This window comes from Lepidothrix coronata, unplaced genomic scaffold (assembly GCF_001604755.1).
Source record: "Lepidothrix coronata isolate B3197 unplaced genomic scaffold, Lepidothrix_coronata-1.0 Scaffold263, whole genome shotgun sequence".
Lineage (NCBI taxonomy): Eukaryota > Metazoa > Chordata > Aves > Passeriformes > Pipridae > Lepidothrix > Lepidothrix coronata.
Genome location: NW_016690443.1, coordinates 467,936 through 478,195, shown reverse-complemented (window position 1 = coordinate 478,195; position 10,260 = coordinate 467,936). Strand labels below are relative to the sequence as shown.

The 10,260-nt window shown below is 62.1% G+C and overlaps 1 protein-coding gene across 5 annotated transcripts; it reads right to left on the bottom strand.

Moving 5' to 3' along the window:
- Positions 1–1,191: 1,191 nt before the first annotated feature.
- On the bottom strand, positions 1,192–9,521 carry SPDEF (SAM pointed domain containing ETS transcription factor). 5 transcript variants are annotated; one of them, XM_017835844.1, is made up of 8 exons: positions 9,380–9,521; positions 8,957–9,041; positions 4,420–4,893; positions 4,046–4,243; positions 3,903–3,950; positions 3,319–3,459; positions 3,047–3,221; positions 1,192–2,255 (listed from the first exon to the last, which is right to left on the bottom strand). In XM_017835844.1, the coding sequence occupies exons 3-8, from the start codon at positions 4,865–4,867 to the stop codon at positions 2,240–2,242; spliced, it is 1,026 nt and encodes a 341-aa protein (XP_017691333.1). In that variant the 5' UTR covers positions 4,868–4,893; positions 8,957–9,041; positions 9,380–9,521; the 3' UTR covers positions 1,192–2,239. The 5 variants fall into 5 exon arrangements, with proteins under 5 accessions (XP_017691333.1, XP_017691336.1, XP_017691335.1 ...); XM_017835847.1 differs by having other exon boundaries at positions 3,062–3,221; XM_017835846.1 differs by having other exon boundaries at positions 1,192–3,221.
- Positions 9,522–10,260: the final 739 nt, after the last annotated feature.

Below are 10,260 nucleotides of genomic sequence, written 5' to 3'. Positions count from 1 at the left end.
TTCTGATTGGCTGGAACTGTTCTGAAATGCACGGCGCCGAAGCTCCTGGGACCAACCAAATTCATCCCAGAAAACTGAGAGGGATTGGAGTCTGACTCCGGTTTTTTTTTTTTGGTGTTTCCATGTTCTCCCCAGTTCATCCTCCCACCCCGAGGAAGGGGATGACTGGTCCCCTTCAGCCCCATGGCCATCCTTGAGATGCCCAGGTGAGGTGGGACCAGCCCCACCGTGGAGCTTGATGGCATCTCCTCAGCTTCCTCCTTTTCCTGAGCTGATGCCTGGCCTGTGCTGCAGAGAGCAGCACCACCCTTCAGGAGGGCAGGTATCCAGCACACACCAGATCCAGGTGAGATGGCCCCAAAATCCAGCACTGTCCAGAGAAGGACTCACCACAGCCCAGTGCTGCTGGAAGCACCTTCACGCCCAGCCTGGGATAGTGAGGACTGGCTTGGACGTGGCTGGGGATGGTCTCCGTCCACCCCCTTCCTGAAGAGAGGCAGGAGCAGATGAGGGAGGGGGGTGAGCCTCATCCAGCTTTGCAGGACACCAGCAGCAGCTGCAGCCAGTGGAGGAGGAAGAAGAAGAGAAGGAGGAGGAAGAAGAAGAGAAGGAGGAGTAGGAGGAGGAGGGCTTGGCACAGGCAGCAGACCCAGCCCGGGCAGAGCAGCTGCCTGGTGAAGACGACTGAAAACAAGGCATGCCAAGGCAGGGGAATGGCCACAGGCTTTGCCCTTTGCTTGTCCTCGAGGGGCTCTGCCCCCCCTCCCCTGGGCTCTGCCAGCGGCCGCAGGGTGGGCAGCAGCCCTGCAGCCCCCACGGGTGCTGCCCCCAGCACGGCCACCCCACCCCTCTGCCTCGGGTGCATTTGTCACCCCGAGCTCTTCCCTACAGATCACCTCTCATTTTTTTCCATACCATCACCCTTAGCAGCATCGATGCCATCAGCTTCCTGCACGCTCCTCCCGCTCCTGTCCCGCCCCCTCCTTTGGTTCGTGAATTTTTTGGCCCCAGGGATCCAGTGTTCTCGTGGAAGCACCGTGTGCTGGGCATGGTGGGCGGGAGCCGCCCGGCCCCTGCCAGGTACCAGAAAAAAACCACAAAGTCAGAAAAGACCCAACCAACCACCTGTCTCAGCAATGCACCCCGGTTTTTGTACATCGATTGTGTAATTTAAGAAGTATATATATAATATATATATATATCGTGATTGTATTTCAGTGGATACAACAACAAAAAGCAGCAAGAGAAAATAACCGAGCTCTGTCCGCGTTCTTGGCTCTGGGGTCTCTTTTGCCGCCGTGTGCCCCCCGTGGGGGAGGCTGGGGGGCTACAGACCCCCTGCAGCCCAGAGAGCACAGTCACAGCCACTGCACCCCCAGGTAGTGACTCCCCCCCAGGCTCTGGGCTGCAGAGGGGTGGGGGGCTCGGATGCATTGCTGGGGTCCTTGGGGGCTTTGGGAGGGGGGAAGAGCCACTGCCTTTGGGGACTCCTGTGCCCCTCCCAGACAAAGCCTTGAGAAGCCCCTGGGGAGCTCGTTAGGTTTTGGGGCCATTCCCAGCACCAGCCCTGACCCAGCACTCCCCGAGGCTGGGAAAGCCCTGGCACAGCAAGTTGATGCCACCACCTGCCCTCCCCCACCCTGGCAGAGGATCTGGAGAAGGACACCCGGAGGGGTCACCAGAGGGACACGAGATCTGGGGCACCACCAGATCTGGGGCACCCCCAGCCCACCCTCCTGGTGCCCCTGCACTGGCTGCAGGAGTGTCAGTCACACAGAGCAAATCACAAGACACATTTTGCTTCTTTCCCCCCCCATTATTTGTTTTTTCATCCCCTTTTCCAGAAGCCAAGGCAGTTTTTCTCCTTCCCCTGCTCCTCTCCTCCCTCCGGCTGCCCTCCATCCCTCCAGCCGGGATGGGGAGCAGGACTCACACACAGAGTAGGTGGAACAGAGGGAAAGACAGGAGCCAGCACAGGCAGCTCTTTTAAGGTAAAAACAAAATACCAAGAACCAGGTGTTTTTCCTCTTAAGCTCCCACAAAGCATCCCCGGGAGCACAGACCACCCCTCGGCATTTGAACCTAAACCACAATTCGCCGCCAGCCAAAACCAAAAAGTAAATAAACAAATAAAAAAACCTATAATATAAAAGATCAACATCTCCAGGTAACTCTGACTGTGGTGCAAGGCACAGGTGAAGCAATCCCCAGCTCTCTGTCCCAGTCCAGCCTCAGCGGGTCACAATCCAGATTTACTGTCCAGAGGGAAACAGCAAACTGACATCTCCCTTTTCACAAACCACAGAATCAGGCAGTCCAGATAAAATCCAAATCAAGGGAAAAGCCCTGTGCCAGGGCACAGGACCTGGGATCTTAGGAGGGCTCTGGTGGCCCCATGCCCAAAGGTGGAGGACCCAGCTCGGGGGATCCCCACTGTGCACAGCCCCACACCCGCATTTACAGCTGGTCCTTGAAAAACTCCCGTTTTCAGCCCCAAACCCCTGCAGAGAGGGGAAGCCAAGTGTGTCCTGGAGTGGAAAGTGAAGGGGGTGCACCTGTCCCGAGGGGATGCCCGTGGTCTCCAGGGGCACAGCTCCCACGGCAGGCAGTGCCAGGCTGCTCCTGCCTGGACTGGGTCTGGCCAGCGGCCCCACCACGGGCAGGGGCAGGTGGTCCTGTCCCTGAGGGTGCCCTGTCCCTGCGGGTTCCATTGTCCCAGCTCATGCCCAGGCTTTGTCCTCCCCGAACAATGGCTGGGGCGAAGCCACCCGCAGGCAGCACCCGGGGGGAGGAGGGGAGGGGGGACAAGCCCAGCCAGGGGAGATGAGGGCTCTGCACAGCCCTTGCCCCACACCAGGGCATGGGGGGTGGTCCCTCAGCTGGGGAATGGGGGGTCTCTGGGTCCGTGTCCAGCAGGTCCTGGGGGTGGGGGGCCTCTCACACTCCAGCCGAGGCCCTTAGTGCTGGCAGAGGGTTTCTGTGGCTGGGGGCAGGGGGAGGCAGTGAGGTGCCCTGTCCCTCCCGGGGCTCAGCCTGTCCCGCTCACACCGGGTGCACGAACTGGTAGACGAGGCGCTGGGAGATGTCGGGTTTGCGGATGATCCCTTTCTTGTAGTACTGCCGGATGGAGCGGCTCAGTTTGTCGTAGTTCATGGCCGGGCGGTTCTTGCGGATGCCCCACAGCCGGGCCACCTGCGCCGAGTCCTCGATCTTGAAGATGCCTGGGAGAGGAGCAGGGCACGGGGGGTTGGTTGCAGCCCCGCCTGCTCCCCACCCCCCCAGTGCCCACCCCGGGGCCTCCGAGCATCCCCCACACACCTTTGTCCTTGTTGAGCCAGCGGATGAAGCGCCCGTAGTTGTGGGGTTTCAGCAGCAGCTCCTTGAGGAACTGCCAGAGGTGGATGGGTTGCCCGGCGCAGGATGAGTCCACCTCGCTGTCGGCCCAGCTGGAGTCACCCCCTGCCATGGGAAGGGATGGGTGAGAGGAGGGAGGGGGAGACCTCGCTGTTGTGCACCATCCCAGGGACCTGCACGAGTGTTATCTGGGAAACCCCAGCTCAGTGCCAGACTCGGACCAGGCACTGGGTCTGGAATCTTCATTTTCTCCTCTTCATCTTGGAGCAGGAAGAACAGCTCAGTCCTGCCTTGTGTAGCCTGCAGGGGTGCAGGGGATGTGGGCTGGGGCCAGCAAGGGTCTCGTGGCCATTCCCCCTTTGCTGCACTTTGCAGAGAGCCCTGGGGCTGCTCTGGGGCAGATCTGTGTAACCACACAGATCTCACAGCAACAGCCACTCCAGTGAGCCAGATAATTGCAATTAAGCAGGGAGGGACCCCCTCAAAGTACCCCAGACATGCCTGAGGCAGGAGTAGGGCCAGTGGAGCTGAGCCCACACAGAACTCACCACAGTATCTTACATCTCCGGGGGCAGCCTTCTCTTTCATCCAGGCGGCTGGAAGGGAGGAGTGGGGGGTCAGGAGGGGATCTCCTGCTGCACGCCCTGCATTGCCCACCCTCCCCAGCTCCCTCCCAGTCCCTGGCACCCACCAGACTTCCAGATGTCGAGGTGGGCATGGAGAATGTCACCACAGGCAGGCGAGCGCTGGCAGAACTGCTCCTCAGACATGGCACACAGGTCCTTCCCTGACAGCTCCTGGAAGGACTTCCCGATCTGCGGCAGCCGGTACTGGTGCTCCGTCCACAGGATCCACTTCTGCACATTCCCGGGGCTCCAGTCCGTGGGGTCTGGAGGTGTGGGGTGAGCAGAGCCAGCCAGCTCCCCCCACAGCAGCCCCAGGAGCCGTACCCTCCTTCCCTGGGGGCAGCCTCGCTCCCCAAGCCCCCCATGGGCTGCAGCCCCCAAAGTGCAGCGTGGCTTTGGCTCCCACCCCAGCACGTCCCTCCCTGCCCGGGGCACCCACCTGCGGCGATGTTGAGGAGCTTGCAGGCCGTCTCGATGTCCTTGAGCACCTCTCCCACCACCATGCTCTGCACCTGCTCCAGCGAGTGCTCCTCCAGGGGCAGGCTGGCCTGCAGGTCCCCCTCGGGCCCCAGCCCCAGGCCCTGGCTGTCGATGACGGGACATTGCTCCGGCTCCTTCCGCGCCTCCTCCCGCCCGCCCTGGGCGCCGCCGGGGGACGGTTCCCCCACGCCCTTGGTGGCCCAGGCCACGTCCTCGGGGTAGAGCATGTCGAAGTAGTGCAGGCAGAAAGCGGGCAGGGGCTGCTCGGGGGTGCCGGGGGGGCTGGGGCTCTCCGGGCAGCCCCAGCTCCGGGGTCCGGGGTCCCGGGGCGGCGGCAGCGGCGCAGGGTCCGGCCAGGCGAGGCGGCCGGGGGGCAGAGCGGTCAGCCCGGGGCTGGCACTGCCCATCCCTCCGCTCAGCACCGGCTCCAAACCTGCCCGGAGAGGAGAGAGGAGCAGAGCTTAGCCCGGTGCTGCTCCTGCCTTCCCGCCCAGCAGCCAGGCACAAAGGGAGGAACTAAGCCTGTTAGAGACGAAAAAACCTCCAAATTCGCCCCACGGTGCCCTGCAAACCTCGGGATGAGTGCGGGCTCGGGGTCAGCCACGGCTGGGGGGGCTGTCCTCAGCTGGGGGGACCAGCAGCAGCAGCTGGCAGGGAGAAGGAGCACAGCAGACTGGCAGGATCTGACCCCCCCGGGTGTTCAGGGTCTCCCCATGGATTGCACACCAGGCTGGCAGCAGCTCAGTCCCAGCTGGAGCTGAGGCCCTGGCATGAGGCAGGAGGGGACTGAGGGGGCTCCTGACACCTGAACAGGGCAGCCCTGGGGTGACAGGGGATGCTTGAGCCACAAGGACACATTTCTGTGCATGGAAAACCCCTCCTTCTGCTGCCACCTGAGGGTGCCCCAGCACAGCAGCCCCCAGACCCCAGATCTCCCCGGTGAGCCCGAGTCCAGCACCACAGCACCCAGCCCTTGGTCACCAGTGCCAACCCCCGGATGAGAACTTTGCTTGCAAGAAAGGATAATTGCAATTACCCTCACTCTCTTGCAAGAAAAACTGCCCAAAATCAGCCTGTCCCCATCTGTCTCCGTACGCAGGGAGTCCTGGAGACCATGGAGAAGAGGATGAACCTGCTGAATTTCCATGGCAACACCAGGGAATGGCTCCATCCATGGATAAACCTCCCCAAGAGCCATCCTGAGGCTTTGGGAAGGGGAAGCCCCTGCCAGGGAGAAGCTGGTGATGGGCATGGCCAGGCCATTGCCCAGCTCCTCTGCCTCCAGCATTGCATTTTACAAGAAGAAAAGGAAGAACCATCCAAAATTGGTGGTTTAAAAGCAGAAAAAGGAGCTTTAACAACAGAGCTGACACTGGGAAAGGAGCATGCCAAGCCCCCCTAAGGAAACCAGGCAGCCCTGAAGGGAGAACAGGGGGCACTGGCCAGGGAAATGGGGTGTCCTGTTTGCTCCAAACGCCAGCGAGGGGGAAATGCCCATCACTTCACCCTTGGAAAAGCCTGGAGAGCTCAAAAAAAACACACAGAGGAACCATGGACACCTAACCAGCCCCTTGGCAGCCTGAGCCCACGGGGACCTGGGGAGGGGTTCTGGGTTAAGAGCTGGAGTCTGTGTCCCTGAACGGTTTCCGTGGCACTGCAGAGAGGAGGAGGAGGGAGAAGGGGTGCCCAGATCACTGAGCTGCCCCCACCACCCAAACAGTTTCCCTGAGAGATGGCACCGACTTCCAAAGCTCTCCTTGATTGGGTTGGGATTAAAAGAAGAGCTGTAGGAGATCAGCCCTAAATCCAGCCCCACGCTGCTCCTGGCACAAAAGGGAAGTGGTAACAGCTTGTGCAGCTGGACGGTGGCGGCCATGGGGATGTCTGGGGAGGGGATGGGGGTCTCCAAGGCCTCCAATGCTCTGAGGTCATGGTGCATCCTCCGCCCTCCACAGCTGTAAACCGGACACATGGCAGAGCAGGGCTGTGGACCTGTACATGGACACGGCAGGACAGACAGCCCCAGCCTCATCCTCATCCTGTTCCCCTCATCCCAGCTGGGACCAGAGGGACCCAAACCCTGGGAAGTGTCCCCAAAAGCCCGTGCCGTGCCCCACCAAGGGCACTGTACTCTCAGGGCGGGGGCCACTGTTTGACTTTCTCCTGCTCCAGCAGCCGGGATGGGTGGGACCTGTTTGTGCCGAGGAGCTGCTTTGGGTGGCTGTTTCCCTCTCCTCTTCTCTCCCTTTTTGCATTTCCCCTGGAAAAGAAGAGCTGGAGGGGCAGCCCCAAGTGCACTAACCCTCATGGGACTCCCAAAACCTTCCCACTCCCTGCCCGAGCTGGACGAGGCTGCACTGAGTGTTACATCAGCCCTGGCAGAGGCTCCCTGGCTGCTGACGGGCTGAGTGAGGCCCCAGCTCCACAGGATGGGATGGGGCAGCACGGCTGGGATGGGGCAGCACAGCTGGGATGGGGCAGCAGGGCTGGGATGGGGCAGCAGGACTGGGATGGGGCAGCAGGACTGGGATGGGGCTCCTGCACTCTCCAGGACACGAGGCCAGCGTGAGCCCAGGGCTGTGGGTGGTGCTGGGTCACAGCTCAGCTCTGCAGCTCTGCAGGGACCCAACCCCACATGGATCTCACAGCCAAGGGGGATGGGGCCAAGGACCCCCCACGTTACCCCAAACTCTCCTGGCAAAGGCAACCCCCCATGGCTCAGGGCCCCAGCAGTGGTGCAGTGCTGGGATCAGCCCTTGGGAGCGAGAAAAAAAATAAATATCAGAAATTCACCCACCCCCCACCCTCGAACAATGGGTCCGTTAATTAAACCAAATCCGCGGTGGAACAGGTTGTGCCGGAGCGCTCGGGAAGCCCCGTGGGCCCAGGGTTGGCCCAGGGTACGAGGAGGTGCTGCCTGTGGCACCCGGGATGTCTCCCAAACCCCCAGGCACTTCCCAAAGCCCTTCCCAGGCAGCAGGGGTGGGGGTCAGGGCCAGGGTTCAGGGTCAGCTCCAGCCCAGGCTGAGGTTGGGGACAGGGACAGGGACAGGGACAGGACATGCTGTGCTGTGCCAGGAGGAACCAGGGACATGTGGCACCCAGAGCTGTCCCAGACTGCCCAGAGCAGCCTGGATTAAGCAGGCAAAGGGACTTGGGGTCCCTGCACGAGCCAGAGCTGCAGCAGGGACCCAGAGGAGTGCTCAGAGGCTGCTGACAATTTGGGGTCCTGTCAGAACGTCCCATCCACCCTGTGAGCCCCACAGTGCCAGCTGTGCCACGTCCCTCCTGGCTGCCAAACCCTGTGCCACGCACCCCTCTTATCTCTGGGTGGAGGGAGAAGGACTGGCCAAAACCTCCCCACAGCCAGGGCAGGGACTGGGAAGGGCACTGGGGGACTGGGAAGGTGACAGCCTGGGGACTGAGCTCTGGTAGCTGTGTGGTTACAGGGTTGGGACCAGGGCAAGCCCTGGGCTCACCTCAACGTACAGCCAGGAGGGATGCAGCCCATCCCAAGGGTCCTGGACCCTTAGCTCCCCACCAGCCTCCTCCAACACCACCAAGGTCCCCCAGCTCCTCCTGCCATTACCTGCATGGCTGCTGGCATGGGGACCGGGTGTCCCCACGGGTCCCCACACCCCGGGTCAGGCTGCCCTCTCCACCGGCACAGGGAGCAAACAGCAGTGGTGGGGACAGGCACAACCTGCCAGTGACCTGACCAAAGCCTGGTGCTTGGTGTCCCCCAGGTGAGCAGCAGAGCTTGGTGTTCCCCATGTGGGGCCAGGGAGCCCCTATTTATAGCAGCCCCTTCCCCCCCGTGCTGCCAGCCCGGAGAATGCCCGTATTGTGGGTTCTTGGCAGCCGCACCGCGTTTGTGTTTCACCAACCGAGCAGAACCATGAAAACCAGACCCGCAGCCAAAGGGACTTCAGGGCTGACAAAAAAAACACCCATCAAGAGAGCAGCTGGGACAGTGCAAGTCTGGAAAAGGGGTTCAGCTGCACAGAGACACCCTGGAGCTGGCATGTCCCTGATGGCCACCTGGGCCCTGGGCCACTCCCTAAGGAGCCCCGGCTGCTGGTCAGTCACTCGGTGCCCCAAGGACACTGTCCCTGCCAGCACAGGGGCTGGTGGGACCCTCAGGGTCCCTGCTGGTGCTGGGTGGGCTTGGGAGGAGCCACCCCGGGAGTCCTGGCTCCCACCCTCCTTGCTTGAGCAAGAGGGGGTTGCAAAGACACAAAATTAGCAAATCCCATTTAATTTTGGGTGACACCATCCCAAGAAGTGCCAGAACCCCATGCCAAGGGACAACCTGTCCCTGTTTAGGCTTAATGGCACCTGGAGGTGCAAGGAACTGTGGGATGGGATGTTGACATGCGACGGCCCCCTGTCCTCCCCACACTGGTGCTGAAAGGGCTGTGGGAGCCCCTGAAGGGAGGGAAGGTGAGTCGGGTGGGTGCTGATGGAGCACTGGGAGCCGGGGGGTCGTGTCTTACCTCGAGGGTGCGCGGGCAGCTCACAATCCACATGGGTCCCGGTGCAGGGTGGGAAGAGCCATCCCCGTGGTGCTCGGAGCGGTGGCTGTGGGGGGCATGGCCCCGAGGGGGGGCCCCGGCACTGTCCAGCAGCTCCTGCCCGGCTCAGCGCCGGCCCCGCGGCGGCAGCACGGCCGGGCTGAGCCACATCGGCTCCGGGCGGACACCGACGGGAGGGGCACAGGGACAGGGACAGGGACAGGGACAGGGACAGGGACAGGGACAGGGACCGGCCCCGGGCACCCTGGGCGGGTCCGAGGGCGGCAGAGGGACGGAGCCGTGCGAGGGGGACCCGGCAGCGAGTGTCACGGCTCAGCCAGAGCCTCCTTTGCCCATTATATCCAATTCCTTCCTTATTTACCTGAACAAACAAGCGGCGCTTACCTCAGCCGAGGTGTTTGAACAGCCCGGGCCGGGTTAACCCTTGGTAGGCGCCGGGCTCAGACCCGAATGGGCCCGGGGAGGGGAGCGGGGCAAACCCGGCCACCGTTAACCCCTTCCAGCCTCACCTGGACGAGACCAACGGCTCTTCCTGGAGTCAGACCTGCAGCACAGAGACCTGCTGGATGCCTGGGAGCCCCTGGCCAGGCCCTGTGCCACGGCACAGCTCCCAGAGCAGGTGGGAGCATCCCTGAGGGATAACCCAGGAGCATCCCTGACCTGAACCCTGGGACCATCCCCTATCCAAGGTCTGCAGCCACCAGGGGTTTGTCACAGAGCCTGTGATCAAGAGGGCTCAGAGCCACTGGGGGTGAGGGGAGCCCCTGACAGCACCCAAACCCTCCTCACCCTGGGGACACGGCACTGGCCAGTGCCTGGGGTCTGTGCCTGCTGCTGCAGGTGGGACTGGGCACGGGGGCACGGCTGGAACATGCAGCACTCCGGGCCCAGGTTGTCTCCACCGGCATAAGCAGGAAAAAGCTGTTCTGAGCGAGACAGACACCGAGTTGGTATTTATGGTCTTTTTTTTAGCACATGAAGCAGGCAGGGCAGTTCAGGCGGTTCTCCCACACACGTAGCACTGCTAAAATCCAACTCCCCCATGCCCTAAATACCCACGTCAGACCAAACCCCACTACAGACACCCACGGTGCAGCTCAGGTCGGCCCCACGTCACCACATCCCAGTGGCCCGTCCCCAGCCCATGGAATGGCAGAGCTGGTGACCCCCCCTGCCCTGAGCAGGGCCGATAAGCCATCCATGGGAAATGTTTGCTGGGAGGAAAACAAAACCCGGGGGGAGGCGACCCCAGCCCGGGTGCTGGG

Coding starts and splice junctions, on each gene's coding strand:
- SPDEF (XM_017835844.1), bottom strand. CDS start 4,867: ATGGGCAGTGCCAGCCCCGGGCTGACCGCTCTGCCCCCCGGCCGCCTC. Junction 4,244..4,419: donor GCTCCTCAACATCGCCGCAG/GTGGGTGCCCCG, acceptor CCACACCTCCAG/ACCCCACGGACTGGAGCCCC. Junction 3,222..3,318: donor CTGGCTCAACAAGGACAAAG/GTGTGTGGGGGA, acceptor CTCCTCTCCCAG/GCATCTTCAAGATCGAGGAC.